The sequence below is a fragment of the Pteronotus mesoamericanus genome, unplaced genomic scaffold, assembly GCF_021234165.1.
Source record: "Pteronotus mesoamericanus isolate MK-2021 breed Mesoamerican mustached bat unplaced genomic scaffold, CSHL_Meso_final scaffold_705, whole genome shotgun sequence".
In the NCBI taxonomy this organism is placed as follows: domain Eukaryota; kingdom Metazoa; phylum Chordata; class Mammalia; order Chiroptera; family Mormoopidae; genus Pteronotus; species Pteronotus mesoamericanus.
Window position 1 is genome coordinate 3,663,903 of NW_026555326.1, and position 17,910 is coordinate 3,681,812.

At 34.4% G+C, this 17,910-nt stretch overlaps 1 protein-coding gene across 1 annotated transcript in view; it reads right to left on the reverse strand.

Moving 5' to 3' along the window:
* The window catches only part of LOC129062054 (membrane cofactor protein-like), a 43,347-nt gene that overhangs the window by 20,078 nt on the left and 5,359 nt on the right, over window positions 1–17,910 (reverse strand). Inside the window, exons 4-7 of the mRNA XM_054562826.1 lie at window positions 14,818–14,903; window positions 12,318–12,515; window positions 4,966–5,148; window positions 2,274–2,321 (exon numbers count right to left, since the gene is read on the reverse strand). Coding sequence (XP_054418801.1) covers window positions 2,274–2,321; window positions 4,966–5,148; window positions 12,318–12,515; window positions 14,818–14,903 — 515 coding nt within the window. The remainder of the gene's footprint in view (window positions 1–2,273; window positions 2,322–4,965; window positions 5,149–12,317; window positions 12,516–14,817; window positions 14,904–17,910) is intronic.

Below are 17,910 nucleotides of genomic sequence, written 5' to 3' on the forward strand. Positions count from 1 at the left end.
GGGAAAGGGTAGTCTTTTCAACAAATGCCTCTTGGAAAACTGGAGATCCACAAGCAAAAGAATGAAGTTTGACTCTTACATTGTATTATATACAAAAATTAATTAAAAAGTGATAAGACAACAAAACAAAAACTAAAACTATTAAACTCTTAGAAGAAAAAATAGAGGACAAGCTTCATGATGTTGGATCTGGCAATGATTTTTTGGACAAGACACCAAAAGCACAGGCAACAACAACAAAAAAATAAATTGGACTTCATCAAAATTAAAAACTTTGTGCATCAAAGAAGACTGTCAATAGAGTGAAAAAGCAACCCACAGAATGGAAGGAAATATCCGCAAATCATCCATTTGAAGGACTAATATCCAAAATACATATTGAACTCCTAAAAATCAGTAACAAAAATCCCAGCCTGATTCAAAAATGAGCAAAGGACTTGAATGACATTTCTCCAAAGAAGATATAAAAATAGCAAATAAGCACACAAAAAAGATGCTCTACACATTTACTAATCAAGGGAGAAATGCAAATAAAAACCACAATGAACTATTACTTCATGTCTTTTACCTACCATACATTAAGATGGCTATTATCAAAAAACAGGGAATAATATGTGTTGGATAAGAGGTAGAGAAATTAAAACCTTTGTGCATCGTTGGTGGGAACATAAAATGGTACAGCTGCTGTGTAAGACAGTATGATCATTCCATAAAACCAAACGCAGGATTACCATAAAGCCTAGCAATTCTACTCCTAGGCATATACCCTCAAAATTGAAAACAGGGACTCAAACAGATGCTTGAATGCCAATATTCAGAAAAGAATATTCAGAATAGCCAAAAGGTGGAAACAACCCAAGAGTCTACTAACAGATGAATGGATAAACAAAATATGGCATATACAAGCAATGAAATATTTTCAGCCATAAAAAGAAATAAAGTTCAGACACATGCTACTTTAAGATGAACCTTGAAAACATTATGCTATGTGAAATAAGCCATACAGAAAAGACAAATGTAAAATTCAACTTATATAAAGTACCTAGGATGTCATTTTCATAGAGACAGAAATTGGAATAGAGGTTACTGGGAATGGAAGTAAGGGTTTGAATGGGAGTTACTATTTAATGGGTATAAAGTTTCACTTTGGGAAGATGAAATGTTTTGGAGATAGATAGTAGTGATGATTGCACAACAATGTGAATGTATTTAACTCCACTGAATTGTTTAATTAGAATGAAATAGTAAAAAAATTAAATAAAAGTTGATCAGAAAGGCTAGAACACTTCTGAATTTAATGCATGTTAAAACAGTTGGAGAGAAAACCATTTATTCCACAGATGGTGCTACTTAGCTACTGAATGGGAGTGGCTGCAGTTGAGAACAACCCAATCTCACTCCATATAGCATAATTTTCAGATATACCAATGATTGAAATGCAGAGAATGCAATGAGAACACATGGTTGAAATGTTCACGTGTATGTAATTTGAAGACTTAAAACTGTTATAAGAAAGAAACAACACTCACGGACATTAAGGAAAAGACTGAAACATTCAACTACCTATTAATGTAAACCTTTTCCATACTAACTGACCACTGATAGGAGAATAGTTAAATAAAATATGGTATGTATTAAAATTATCATCTAACTACAACCCCATTCTGAGAGTAAGTGTACAATGTGAGTTTTAGAAAAATATGAACAGTGTAATTCCATTTCTGGTTAAGAAAAATGAAAAATGCCAACATATGTATAACTACGTAAATAAGAATAGTGACGTATCCTTATGCATCAGAAATGGATAAAAAGACACCTAAATTATCAACACTGATTAACTCAGACAATGTGCCAGAAGAAATGAAGAACTAATTTTTTACTCTGTATACTTTTGGTAATGTTTGAAACTTATAATAATACACTTGTATACTACACATGTAACAAAAGTTATAAAAAGAAATCTATATCCAATAGTATAGTATAACATTCTTCCAAAAAAAAATGAACTAGTAAATTTAGGCCAGAAAAGACCTGGAAAAATGTTCATTATGTATTACAAGGTCTTTAATTTATAATGAGTTCTCACAAGCAACAGAAATACTATTTTAGGAACCTAATGGAAACTGAACAAAGAACATGAATAAATAAATGTAGACAAAAAAGGTTCAGCTTCATTAGTAATGAAAAGGAATGCAAATTAAAACAAGACATGACTTTTCACCATCATTTTACAAAGTTCTTAATAATATTAGCAGGATAAAGAGTTACTGAACCTGGATATCTTGAAACTGGAGGCTTGGTTGGATGAGTAGGCTTGAAACCTGAAAAAAATAATTTTATTCCATTCATCAGTCTTATCAATAAAAATTATGGATTTAATGTGATTTTTTATTAGAAAAATTGATTATTCCTCAAAATTAAAAATGTGCATACTTTCTGAGCTTTGCATTTCTACTTCTGGGAATATGACCTAAATATATATTTACACAGGTGCAGAAGGCTATTTGTGTATATAAAAAATGTTCACTACAATTTTACATTTTATAATGGAGACTCCAGAAGTTAACTATTTTTTTAAAAAATGTTTATTTATTTTATTTTTATAGAAGGGAAGGGAGGGAGAAAGAGGGAGAGACAAGAGACAGAACAAGAGACAAGAGGAATAGTGGGAAGAGCATCAATGTGTGGTGGCATCTCATGTGCCCCCTACTGGGGACCTGGCCACAACGCAGGCATGTGCCCTGGCTGGGAATCGAACCAGCCTCTCCTTGGTTCTCAGGCTGGTGCTCAATCCACTGAGCCACACCAGCCAGGTCTAGAAGTTAACTATTAATAAATCATAAAAATAAAGTGTTCAGAGTAAACATATATATTTAAAACATATCATCCAGGTAGTATCATACGAAATAATTTGTATCCTTTTCTCCTTAGTATTTTATGAACATTGTTTTATATTAGCATAATCAGACCTATGTTATCACCATTATATGTTGCTATTGGTCCTTTCTGTATAGTTTTTCTCTAACTAATAATAAAAATTGATTACAGTAATGACATCATGAGGAGGTTTGATTTTAAAAAAAGATTCCTGTCGTTTCTCCTCTTGATAAGCTTTTTCTCACAATCCTCTTCTCTTCTTTTAAATATTAAACTGTATCAGTGTTTTATAAATCCTTTATGAATTCTCATGGTCAACTCTTTCAAAAGAGTACATCAACAAACACAGTATCCCACAGTGCATATACCCTCTAGGACCATGTGAGTAAACATGGAATGGTCAAGAAGTATAAAATTCATATGCAATCTTACATAACAGTCCATTAAAAAACCCATCTCTTCTCCCCCAGCTCCCAAACCTCACAGCACTCAACTAAGATACTCATGGAGGCTACTAGGGACCAGGTATACAGGAATTATAAAAAGGTGCTCCAGTTACCATACTGACATGCATAATTCCCCTTAAACCTTTAGAATTTAAGACAACAGAAAATATACAAGCAAATTAGAAGACAATGATTGAGATTTGAGTTCAAACACCCTCATTAAACAATGGGAAATTAAAGCCCACAGAAATGATGTTCTATGAGTAAGCAGAACCAAACTAGGGCCCCAAGTGACGTCAGCCCAGGCTAACGCTCTTCCCACTATTCCTCTTGTCTCTTGTTCTGCTGAAACCAAGAAGAAGACAGAAATAGCAGCACTGAAATCAGGTAGAAAGTTCCTTCCACCACATCAAAATAATCTCTCAAGTCTTAAGCAGAGCAGTTGATGAGCAGCCCATGCAAGAAGTCCTCCATTTCATTTCATTAAATAATGACTTTTCCTGCCTTTCAGTTGGCATGAAATTTAGTTCCTGTTGCTGAACAGAAATGCCCAGTAAAGACACAAAGAGTAATTTTTTGAGGCAGAGTTGATTGGGTTGGGGGTAGTAAAAAAGCCTTGTTCTAGAGACAGAAATTTCCCAGTTCGAATTGTGCCATATAAAAAGAAATAAATTTGCAGTCTGGGAAATGAAACATAGTCCTGGACCATGATGATACCGTTAAATGTGTTAAAAGACCTCTTATAAAATGAATTATAATAGCAAAGTTGGTGACACACAAAAAATACATATTAGAAGAGAAACACTATAGACCTTCTACTTCACTAATATCAGTTGGAGCGATGCTATTAGTCATATCTGAGCTTTCTTTAAGAGGTTATTATATGCCAGGCATTGTGCTAAGTGGTTTAAATGCAACAAGTTTAAGCTTTATTTTCACCCATTGAGGAAAGCATTAAATCATTTAACATGTAGGTAAATACATTAGAAACGTAAGCAACTTGCCCAAGTTTACATACCTGTTTATATCTGTGACTATGGCAAATAGTTTTAAATCACTAAGAATAAAAACTAAAATGCCCATAAATATGTTCTTTCATCTTTTATTACTAACAGTGATGAATGAGTATATATAACATAAACTTATAGGATTCTTGTAAAATATAAGTAGGGTTCTTATAAAAGTGAATGTTACTAAACTTGAATGACTCAAAATAAGAGGTTTAGTATTGACAGGAATTGACATTGAAAAACATAATAATGTAGGATTAATCACTTAGAAATTATAATTTTATTTTCATTTATATAAATTATTACTTTTATTCTTTTTTAGGTAAAAATTCCCATGATTCAATTTATTCTGAAAAATAGTTGCTAACCATTTTTATACATGAATAGTACCAAACAAGAGAAATTTATGTACCTACTTGATGTACATAACTACTAAGAACCCTATGAACACATACAAAAGCATAACAGCAAAATCCTATATGAACTTTATGTCATATATCTGTCCCAGATATAAATACAAGACAGAGTTAATTATTAAAACTGCTTCTTCTCAAATATTCTGCATCATTGATATTTAATGTCAAAGAAATAAAACCTTAAGAAACAAGAAGGAAAATAAAAACAACATGTACCTTTAATACACGTTGGCATCTCAGGCTCCCAATCATTGTTTCCACCACAGAATACCGGGTTGCTGCCATTAAGATAGAAGCCTTCCTGGCATTGAAATAAAATCTCATCTAGGTAGGAAAATTTTTCTTTAATTTTTGATATTGGTCTTCCATGTTTGAGTACTGGATAGTCACATTTGACCACTAAGACGCAGAGAAATACCAGAATTAATAGAAAGTTGTCTTAACATAGTGCCAGGAAACAAAAAAAAACAGTGGAAAGTAACAGTTTCTAGTGGAAAGAGACAAGGAATGAAAGAGAAGGTGTTAATATTTTAAAAAAGACTTTTTTGGTGCATTTTAGTTTCAGGCAAACAAATTTAGGGAAATCTGATCACTTTTTCCACTTAAAACAAAAATAGTCACTATAGCTTATTGGTTTCATACATTTTTTTTCTACTGCCAATTCTGAGAAAAGACTACCAGATACAAATCCTGGGTAAATTCATATGCAACTTTTGATACTCTTTACCTCTAGAGACTTTTAAAATTTCATACTGACACTGATTACAATAACCTGTCTTTTTAGAAAGGCAGAAAAGACTCTTGTGGAAAGATAATAGTTGAGCTGAAATTTAAAAGTTGAAAAGCTAGCTATGCAAAGATGCAAAAAAAAAAAAAAAAAAAAAAGAGTTCTCAGGTAGCAACAACATACAGGAACTGGGATGTTCAAGAAATAGAAAGACCAGTGGAGTTAGGACTATGTTTTACAAACATTTTGGCCTGCAACCCAGAAATTTAAAAAAAAGCAAAACCAAAAATCAACTTTAGGTTGTAAACCATTACATAAGCACATGATGCTGAGATAAAGTTAAAAATTAATACTTAGACTTCGTATGCGTGTACTCTGGTATTTCCCATTCTTCTCTTCTTCTCAAGAAGTAAAATGCTCGTTATGATCCCCTAGATTGATTTCAGAATCCAGTAATGGATTTGGAAGAATTTGGAAAAAGGAAAAACAAAAAAAAAAATACCGGGCTGGGCAACAAGTAAAAGAGAATAATTTATGAGATTAAATCTGAGCAATTTACGTAAGAGCCCATAATGTACAGCCATTTAAATCAGAGGAGTGCTCTTCCTTCTCATCTACGGATCTGAATTTCTATCAGGTATCTTCCCTTCAGCCTGAAGTACTTCCTTTAGCAATTCATGCAGTCAGGTCAGGTAATGATAATTCTTTTAGATTTATTTTTTTGAAAATGTTTTTTATTTCACCTTCAGTTTTGAAGATTTCTCCCTGAGATTTCTAGGTTAAATGCTTATTTTCCTTTCAGAACATGAGCAAATATTATCTTCTAGTCTCCACAGTTCCTTAGGAGAAATCAGCATCATTCTTTCTTAAAGGGGTGGGGTAATGTAATATTTCTTCTCTGCTTCACTAGCTGCTTTTCCTTTCATATTTTTTCCAACAGTTTTGCCATGATATGTTTAGTTTGGTGGGTTTTTCATAAATTAAAAAATAGAGTTATCCTGCTAGGTTTACTAAGTTTCCTAGACTAAGGGTGTGGTTGTTTTAGACACAATTTCAAATTTTTGGCCCATTTTTAGTAAAATAATTTTCTACACGTTCTCTATCCTTTCTTTCTGAAGCTCCAATTACATATATGTTTAAGTGCTTGCCACTCTCCCACAGTCCTGTAAGTTTCTTTCTTTACAATCTTTCTTCTCAAATCATGTTATATTTGCATTGTCATGACTTCAGGTTCCCTGATCTTTCCACTGTTGTGCCAATCTGCTGTTAATTCAACCTAATGGCTATAATTTACATCCAGTGAAATTCATCCTTTTATTTGCACAGTTTGTATTAGTTTTGACAGTTACAAATAATCATGTAATTACTACTGTAATAAAAACAAAAAGTTCCATTATCTCTCAGTACTTCATCATGCCACTGAGTGATCAACCTTCAGTTCCTCCACCAATCAGCTCTGTTTTCAATCTTTATTGTGTTACTTTTCCAGAATATCATGAATGGGATCATATCCCTCTGAGTATGACTTATTTCACTAAGCAAAATACCTTTGAGTGTCATTCCTGTGGTTGCATGATTCATGAGCTCTTTCCTTTTTATTGCTGTGTATTTATACCTTTGTATGGGTGTACCACAGTTGTTCATCCATTTACTAGTTGAAGAAAATGTGGGTAGTTTCTAGTGTTGGATAATTACAACTGAGATGACTATGAATATTCTCATGCAGGCTTTTATGAGAACACATTTTAATTTTACGTGGATTGCCTAGTAAGATGAAGTGCATTTTAAACTTTGTAAGACATTGTAAAAATGGGTTCTAAAGTGGTCATACCACTTTGCATACGTACCAGCAATGTATAAAAGTTTCAATTGCTTCATACCCATGGCAGTACATACTGTTTGCTAGGCTTCTCTCTTTGTTTTTATGTCAGCCATTTTAAAAGGTGTTGAGCTACTTCTGGCCAAGATGGAAGCATAGGTAGACACACTTTACTTCCTCACACAACCAATGAAGGACAGCAATAAATTTAAAAACCAAAAAACAACCAGAACTGCCAGAAAATCAAACTGTATGAAGTCCAACAATCAAGGAGTTAAAGAAGAAACATTCATCCAGACCAGTAGGAGGGGACAAGATGGACAGCTGGGATGGAGAGGACACGAGGCAAGGCGGCTGCTGGAGGAACAGGTGGTCCCACATTTGTGTGAGGATAAGCTGGAAGGAACAACTGGGTAGTGAGACAGACCATGCAAATCAGGGTTCCAGCATGGGAAACTAAAGCCTATAAACCCCTGGCTGTAAAAACCTGTGGGGGTTATGGTGCTGGGTTAAACTCCCAGCCTCACAGGAAAGTTCATTGGAGAGATCCATGGGGTCCTAGAATGGACACAAACCCATCCACTGGAGAATCAGCACCAGAGGGCCCAATTTGCTTGTGGGTAGCAGGAGAAGTGACTGAAAGAGGGGCAAGAGTGGGGCAAGAAGTATTGTTCCCTTTCTGACCTCGTCCCCCACATACAGCACCACCAAAACAGAGACCTGGATTTCCCCCCTCCCCCCACAATACTGAAGGCTCTGCCCATTACAACATAACAGGTGCACTGAGACAAAGAAATATGGCCCAAATGAAAGAACAGATCAAAGTTCCAAAAATAGAATGAAGCAAAGGGGAGAGAGCCAACCTATCACATGCAGAGTTCAAAACACTGGTAATCAGGGTGCTCACAGAAATGATGGAGTATAGATACAAAACAGAGGAAAAAGTGAAGGCTATGAAAACTGAAATAAAGAAAAATATACAGGGAACCAACAGTGAAGAGAAGGAAACTGGGACTCAAATCAATGATTTGAAACAGTAGGAAAAAATAAACATTCAACCAGAACAGAATGAAGAAACAAGAATTCAAAAAAATGAGCAGAGGCTTAGGAACATCTGGGACAACTTTAAACATTCCAACATCCAAATCATAGGGGTGCCAGAAGGAGAAGAGGAAGAGCACAAAAATAAAAATTTATTTGAAAAAATAATGATGGAGAACTTCCCCAGTCTGGCAAAGGAAATAAACTTCAGGAAGTCCAGGAAGCTCAGAGAGTCCCAAAGAAATTGGACCCAAGTAGGAACACAACAAGAATCATAATAATTAAATCACCCAAGATTAAAGATAAGGAGAGAATTTTAAAAGCAGCAAGAGAAGGAGAGAGTTACCTACAAATGAGTTCCCATAAGACTATGAGCTGATTTCTCAAATGGAACCTCACAGGCAAGAAGGGGCTGGCAAGAAGAAGTATTAAAAGTCATGAAAGGCAAGGATATACATCCAAGATTACTCTATCCAGCAAAACTGTCATTTGTAATGGAAGGGCAGATAAAGTGCTTCCCTGCTAAGGTCAAGTTAAAGGAGTTCATCATCACCAAGCCCTTATTATACGAAATATTAAAGGGACTTATCTAAGAAAAGAAGAAGATCAAAACTATGAATACTGAAATGACAACAAACTCACAACTATCAACAACTGAATCTAAAAAACAAAAACAAACTAAGCAAACAACTAGAACAGGAAGAGAATCACAGAAATGGAGATCACATGGAGGGTTATCAGGAGGGAGGGGGTGGGGAGAAAATGGGGGGAAAGGTACAGGGATTAAGAAGCATAATTGGTAGGCACAAAATAGACAGGGGGAGGTTAAGAATAGTATAGGAAATGGAGAAGCCAAAGATCTTATATATATGACCCATGGACATGAATTAAGGGGAGGGGGGAAATGCTGATAGGAGGGGGTTGCAGGGTGGAGGGGGATAAAAGGGAGAGAAAAGTGGGACAACTGTAATAGCATAATCAATAAAATGTACTTAAAATATAAAAAATTAAAAAAATATTTAAAAAAAGGTGTTGAGCTGCATCTCTTTCTGGTTTTCACTTAAACATTTATGTATGTATGTATGTATGTATTTATAATCCTTGCCAGAAAATATGTTTATTAATTTTAGAGGGAAAGGGAGGAGAAAGAAGGAAACACTGCTGTGAGAAACATTAATCAGTTGTCTCCCATATGCATCCAACTGGAGAATGAACTCACAGCCTAGGTATGTGCCTTGACTGGTGTGCAAACCTACATTTTAGTGCATGGGATGATGCTGCAACCAACTGGGCCATCCCGCCAGGGTTCTTTTTGGTTTTTAATTACATTTTTGTAAGTACTAATGATATTGAGCAAATTTTCATTTTCATTTTCTTTTTTGTCATTTGTATGTCGTTTGGTGAAATGAATATACTCAAATCTTTTGCCTGTTTTAAAACTGGATTGTTTACTTCTGTTTGAGCTTTGAGAGTTCTTCATATATTGTAGGTAAAAGTCCATTATCAGGTGTGTGCTTTGCAAATATTTTCTCCCTATTTATTATTTTCATTCTCTTTACAGTCTTTAGCAGACCAGAGGTTTTGAGTGTGGAACATCTAACTTATTAAAATATTTAAAGGAATTGTGCTTCATTGGTTGTATTTAAGAAATCTCTGGCAAGGTCACAAATATTTTCTAAGTGTTCTTGTAAAAGTCTTATAGTTTTAGATTTTACATGTAAATCTATGGCCCATTTTAGGTAAATGTTTGAGAATGGTACTACAATTGGCTCTGGTTCCTTTTTTATTTCTCCCCAATGTGGAAGTGCAATTGTGCCCGCACCATTTTTGAAAAGATCATTTTTTTCAATGAGTTGTTTACATACCTGAGATGAAAAGCAAGTGGACATATTGTCAAGGGTCTAATTCTGGACTCACTATTCTGTCACATTGCTCTATGTGGCTATCCTTTTACCAATACCATGGCTATACCTTATAGTATGCTTTTTATAAACTCGACATCAGGTAGAGTGCATCCTTCAATTATGTTCAAAATTGTTTTGACTATACTAGTTCTTTTGTCATTCCATGTAAATTTTAGAATCAGTTCTCTCAATTTACTAAAAGTTCTGCTGGGATTTTTATTGGGATTGTGCTGAATTTATAGATCAAATACAGAGAATTGATGCCCTGATTATATTGAGTCTTCCAGTCAATGACCAATGTATATCCCTTCATATATTAAAGTCTTTTAAAATTTCCTTTAGTAGTACTTAGTAGTTTTTAGCATTCAAATCTTTTCACTTATACTGATAGATTTGTATGCAAGTATTTTGTGTTTTGGAGGTGTTCTAAACTGTATTTTTAAAATTTCAGTTTCTAGAGGTTTACTACTAGTATATAGACATACAATTGATTTTCATAGGTTGATCTTATAGTTTGCAATCTTGCTAAAACTTAGGTATTTGGAGGTTTTTACACAGACAATCATATAAAATAAGTGAAGGGACTATTTTATTGCTTCCTTTCATATACACATGTATGCCTATTTCTTTTTTCCCCTTGTTGTAAGACCTCTAGTACAATGTTGAATAGAGTGGTGAGAGTGAATATTCTTCCCTTGCTCCTACCTTGGGAGGAAATAAATTAGTCTTTTACCATTAAGAATAATGTTAGCTGTGAGATTTATGCCTTTTAACAGGTTGAGATATTTAGTTCTCTTCTACTCCTAGTTTGTTGAGAAGTTTTATTGCAAAAAGATGGTGAGTTCTGTTAACTGTTTTTTGGTGGCATCTAATAAGATCATTGTATATTGTTTTCTTCTTTACAATTTATTGATATTGTAAATTACATTGATTAATTTTTGAATTTGAACCAGTCTTACATTTATGGGATAAATCTTAATTGATTATGATGTATTATTATTGTTATATATGGCAGGATTTGATTTGTTGATATTTTCTTCAGAAGTTTTGATTCTGTATTTATTAAGGATACTGTTTGTAATTTTCTTGCAATGATATTGTCTGGTTTTGGTATCATGCTAATGCTGTCTTCATAAAATGAGTTGGGAAGTATTCCTTCCTCTTATACTTCTTGACAAATTTGTTCACATGTGCTATTATTTATTCCTAAAATGTTTGGTAGAATTCCCTGGGTAGGCCATCTGGGTCTGCAATTCTCACTGTGGGAAGTTTTAAGTCTGTTTCTTTAATAAATATAGGACTATACAGGCTACCTTTATCTTCAAGTAGTTTTGCTATTTGGTGTCCTAATTTTTTTTTTTTTTTTACTGTAGGAACACCTTGTTGGCTATACTATCGAGAGTTGCATAAGTACATTCCATGGTGTTCACACAGTGCTGCAATTTCCAATCACCGAATGACACATTTCTCAGAATATATCCCTGTTGTCAAGTGATGCATGACTGGTATTTGACAATCATGTAAGATACTTCTAACTAACCATTAAGTCAAAAAATCTTATTGCCCAGAATATGGTCTTAGAGAATGTTCCATGTGCACATGTAAATAGTTTGGTGTTATTCAGTGGTCACTTTCTTCACGAGTCAAATCCCCTTCAGTGTCTCCCTGCTTTTGTTTATTCTCTAGTGCTTAAACATTGTTAAATATGTGTGCACAAAGTTTACTTCACCATTACCTATAGCTATATCTCTGAGATATTTTAAGATAAGAAAAATCATTCTTAATTTTAAGCCAGTGTGTGTTGTGTTTTTGGTTCTTCCAAGCAAAAGATCCTAACTTATACATATACACAATAGTTCACATTGTATAAACTGGAATACCAAGAACATGTTGGGGGTGGGGAATTCTACAACTAGAGCTATTTTTGATTCAACTTGACAAATATTAAATTAAATTAGAAGTCAGTTTAACATAAGTAGGAAGCACATATGACAGGTTGTTTACTTATAGGTAAAATTATTTACAAAGGGTTTCCACAGTATTTACAAATGAAGAAAATAAATGGAAATATCATTACCTTTACACTGAGGAGGGTCACTACTCCATTTGCCAGGCCCAGAACAAATAAGCCTGCTCTCTCCCACAAGTGAATATTCTTCTGGTCCATTTGAAGGGTCACAAGTATAAGTTACTAATTCATTAAATTCAAATACCTCCCTCCAGCTATTAGTATGTTTTCCATTTTTTATTTTTCCAGGTGATTTACACAAAATCTCTTAAAAAGAGAAAAAATAGGAATTGAGAGAAAAAAGATGAAAGATTAAGAAAACATTAGTAAAACCCTATGAATTATCTTCAATAAATTCATCAATATTATTTCTATAGTCTAGTTGTGAATCCAATATCTAGTTAGAAGATTTCCAGGAGAAAATGTATTACCCCAAGTCAAACCACGTAAGGCGAACTTCCAAAGAAAACTAATTTTCTTAAATACCTACATTTATCTGTAAGGCCATGTTAAGTTTTGTTCAAGTCATCATAAGAGTTGCTGAAAATTTCATGAGAAAATATGCTTGGTGGTTAAAAATAAAATTCACTGTTAGCCAAGAAATGCTTTATAGTTTATAACTATGTCAATTTGCTAAATCATTGGTTCACAATAATACTAAGATATTGTCTTTTTTACTTTTATCCTTACAAGTTTATAGCAAAATTTTCCAGATGCTACAAATTGTGTTATTTCACAACAGAATGATTCTGGGTATCTTCCTTTAAGCCAGATTTTGAAGAGATTTATAAAAATGTAAAACAATGCTTTTGTTCGCATTATTTGTTTGGAAATTTTGTATTATTTATAAAAAATACATTGCATATTTTAACATGTATTGAGTTTACTGTTTTTAAAAATTAATTATTTTATAAACTTCTCAGTTTTAATTATAATAAATATCAATAGGCATAACCCACATAAAGCAAAGCTCTTTGAGATCTTTGTTAACTTAAAAACATAAAGGGCAAACAACACGTGTTGGCAAGGATGTCTAGAAAAGGGAGTCCTCTTGCACTGTTGGTGGTTCTGTAAATTGGTGCAGCCACTGTGGAAAACAGTTGTGAGGTACCTCAACGTGACCCAGCAATTCCCCTTATGGGTATTTATTGGAAGAAAATAAAAACAGTAATTCAAAAGGATATATACACTCCTAGATAACTGCAACATTATTTACAAAAGCCAAGGTATTAAAAATGACCTAGGTGTCCATCAACAGATGAATGGGTAAAAAAGATGTAAAATATACGAGGTCTGTCCAGAACGTATCCAGCCATGTAATATGAAAAACAGAGGCACTTATTGAAGGAGATACAAGATGCAAGAAACTTTGTAACCAGGATAATGCTGCCTCAGTCCCCTTCAAAGTAGTCAACTTGGGACCTCCCATAGTTCTTCCAATCACCATTGGCTCTCCATCATATTTTCCTGAATCTCATCGATGGTCTGAAATCTCTTCCCTTTCAAAGGTGATCTTAGTTTTGGAAAAAGCCAGAAGCTGAGGGGACCAAACCTGGGTTGTAGGGAGGTTGAGTCACCTGGGTAATTTGATGATCCACCAAAAAACTCTGTAAGAGACGTGATGTATGAGAGGGTGTGTTGTCATGATGAAGTTGCAAATCACAACAGCTTCATCCACCAGATGTCCATAGCTGTGGCATTTGAAACCATCTAAATAGTTTCCATAGAAGTATGTTCAAGCTTAACACAAAATTTGATGCAGATTTGTTGCTCTACTCGCTCAGTCATTTTGAATACAATGGCCACACAGTACACATGCTCACTCAATGACATCTACCACCCCTACTGACTAGTACAGTGAAGCCATCATTGGCCACACATGTGCATTCCAGTCCACTGCCCTTGGCTGCCAACAACAACAATGTTGCGCAAACTATCCTCATTATAGTAACAATGGCTGGACTTTTTCTGGACTGACCTCGTATATCTATGTGTATATATGCATACATATATAAAATATACAAATATACATTCATACACAATGGAATATTACTCAGCCATAAAGAAGAATGAAATCTTGCCACTTGCAACTACATTGATGGACTATAGGGTATTATGCTAAGCGAAGTAAGTTATGTCAAATTATTTCATTTATATGTGAAATCTAAAATAAGATAATAAAACAGAAATATACTTATAGATACAGAGAACAAACTGATGGTTGCAGAGTGAAGTGGGCTGGGAGGATGGGTATATAAGGTGAAAGGGAATAAGAGGTATAAACTTTCAGTTATAAAATAAGTAAGTCACCAGGATATAATGTATAACACAGGAAATATAATCAATAATAATGTAATACATTTGTATGGTGACAAATAGTTACTAGACTTATTGTAGTGATTATACTGTAAGGCATATAAATATTGAATATACTATGTTGTACACCTGAAACTAATATAATATTGTATGTCAACTATACTTTAGTTTTTAAAAAATCTGCATAAATGGGCCTCAAAGGCCAAAAGATTGAGAATTGTTGGTCTAAATTCTAAAGTGAAAATTTACTTACTTTCACATTTTGGGATATCATAGTCCCAATGCACCTGGTCTCCAGAAAGTTTACAAGTTAGAATTTCTTCTCCTTTTAAGTAATAACTAAATTTAAAAAAGAAAGGTTACTGTTTCATTACCGGTTAACAAGATGTACACAATAAAGAGGAAAATTTCATAGTTGTTTTTCTGCACTTAATAACCTGAGGAGAAATTTTCTTAAATGACATAATATAATGAAAGTGTTGACCAAATCTGGTATTTAATTAAACAGTTTCCGCATTTGAACACACATTGGCCAAGAACAAAGACATCTAAGTAACTCTGTCATGCCTGTCAGTCTGGTCTCTGTTCTCTCTAGAAGCCACACATAGGGGTGTCCAACCCTCAGCCCAGGAGGCTATGAATGTGGCACAACACAAAATCATAAATTTACTTAAAACATTATGATATTTGTATATGTGTGTATGTGTGTGTGTGTGATCATATGTCACAATGCATTTAATGTATGGCCCAAGACAACTCTTCTTTTTCCAGTGCAGCCCAGAGATGCCAAAAATTTGGACACCCTGCACATTAATTCCTATGCCTTTGCTCCTTCCATTCTACTCAATCAGGACAACAATTCAGTAGAGCGATCAGGCCCTAGAGTTTGCCTGACTGGATTCAAGTCCCATCTCCACAACGGACATGTTGCTGGTGTTGGGCAAGTCCCTAATGTTGCTCTTTTTCACCTTCCTCATCTATGAAAATGGGATAATAGTATATAACTCATGAGGTTTTTTTCAGTATTAGATGAGTTAGTATCTGATACATAGTGAATGCTAGGTAAGTTTTAGCCCTTATTAATACAAGCATACCTCAGATATATCACAGGTTCATTTCCAGACCACCACAATAAAACAAGTATCACAATAAATCAAGTCATACAAATTTTTTGGTTTACCAGTGCATATAAAATTACATTTGCACTGTACTGCAGTCTAGGTGTACAATAGCATTACATTTAAAGAAACAATAAGCATATCTTAATTAAAAATACTTTATTGCTAAAAATGTTAATCATCATTTGAACCTTCAGCTGAGTTGTAACTCTTTTGCTGGTGGAGGGTTATGTCTTGATGTTAATAAAATGCAATATATGTGAAGTGCAATAAAGCAAAGCACAATGAAATGAGGTATGCGTGGATTCTTTTTTAGAAATAATCTTCATCGAAGGATATGTTTATTGATTTTAGAGATAGAGAGAGGGAGGGAAAGAGAGGGGGAGACAGAGAGAGGTGCGGGGAGGGAGAGAGAGAGAGAAGAACATCGTTTGGAGAAACACCAATTGCTTGCCTCCTGTACATGCTCTGACTGGAGATCAAACTTGCAACCCAGGTATGTGCCCTGATGGGATCAAACGCACCGCCTTTTGGAGTATGGGACAATGCTCCATCCAACCGAGCCACCTGGTCAGAGCTGCATGTATTCTTTGCATCAGAATATGTTTCTAGGAATAGCTCAAGCATACTATTTGGGTATTTATTGGACAAAACAAACAAACAAAAAATCTTTGATGATTTAAATTCATAGTACTCGCTCCTTCTCATTTCTCACTACAATATCCATGACTATTTGATACTTCTCATTTGCTATTTTGCTTTGACATTTCTCTGTATATATATTCTGTTTCTCAGTAAGGCTACCATTTTTTTTGAGAGGAATCTATGTCTTAAATGTTTGATATCCTTCAAAATGTTTTAGCAGTCTCACTCTCTAAAACTATTAAATGGATGTTCCATTTTTTTAATTGATCAAATTATAAAAAATAGAGAAAGTGCTTGTACATAGTTTTAGTAGGCTTTTCTGTCAAAGCTCACTCATTTCCCACCATATTTTAGTGTTTTAAGAGAGAATTCTGACAAGATGGCTGAGTAGGAAGCACTAGGACTCTGTCTACCCAACTAGACAACAATTTCAATGGCAGAGTATGATTGATGTAACTATTTGGAACTCTGGAGTCCACTAAAGGCTTCAAACTCCCTTGGGAAGACTCTGACAAGTAAATGTAATTTCAATGAATTTCAGATCTTTGGAAAATAGCTACACACCCTCGATCACTGATAACATGTCAGACAGCTGTGTATGTGTTCTTGAAGTAGCTTATAGTAGCTAGTGGGCAAAAAAGGTCCTGTCCTACAAATACCAGGGATCTGCGCTCTGATTACTGGTTCTGATCACAAAGAAATGGACAAAAAGATGGGTAGCCATTGTTGCAGCATCTCCTCCCTCTATAGTATGCTCTTTCCTTCCCAGCTGAAATTATTTTCAGAGAATTTACAGATCCTGCACCCTTTCCTCTCCACTTCATATTTTGCTTTTTCTCTCTCAGGAGCCAGACATTAAAAAGGAGGATATTCAAAAACAAGGGCATATATATGGAATATTAGAAATTGAGTTCATGTGCCCAGGGAAAGGCTCTGAAACAACCTGAGTAGACTTTCAGTTTACATCTGAGGCTGATCCTTAGCACAGAGATACCCTACAATCAAACATACAAAAACAATAACAAAAAAAAACCCAAAAACCAAAACAGTAAGGTCTAAGGATGGTGAAGAATCTGATTTCTAGAATTACCACATTATTAATTTTAATATGCAGTATTCCACAAAAAGAAAATCACAAGGCATGCAAACAGAGAGAAATGTATGGTCCATTAAAAAAACAACAACAATAGAAACTGTCCCTGATAGGCAGGATGGCAAATTTACTAGACAAGGACTTCAAAATAACTCTCTTAAAGATGCTTAAAGAACTAAATGAAGTGGAGAAAGTCAAGAAAATGATGTGAGAATAAAATTGAAATATCAGTAAGATGATATAAAACCTAAAAAAAAGTGAAAAGAAATTCTGGACCTCAAAAATTTGCTATGAAAAATTCACTAGAAGGATTAAAAGCAGATTTGAGCAAGAAGAAAAAAGAATCAGCACACACCAAGTTAGGACAATGACATTTATTCTGTCTGAAGAACAGAAAGAAACAGAGTGAAGAAAACATAACAGAGCTTAAGGTACCTCTGAGACACCATCAAGTGGACCAACATACGCGTTGTGGGAATCCCAAAATGAG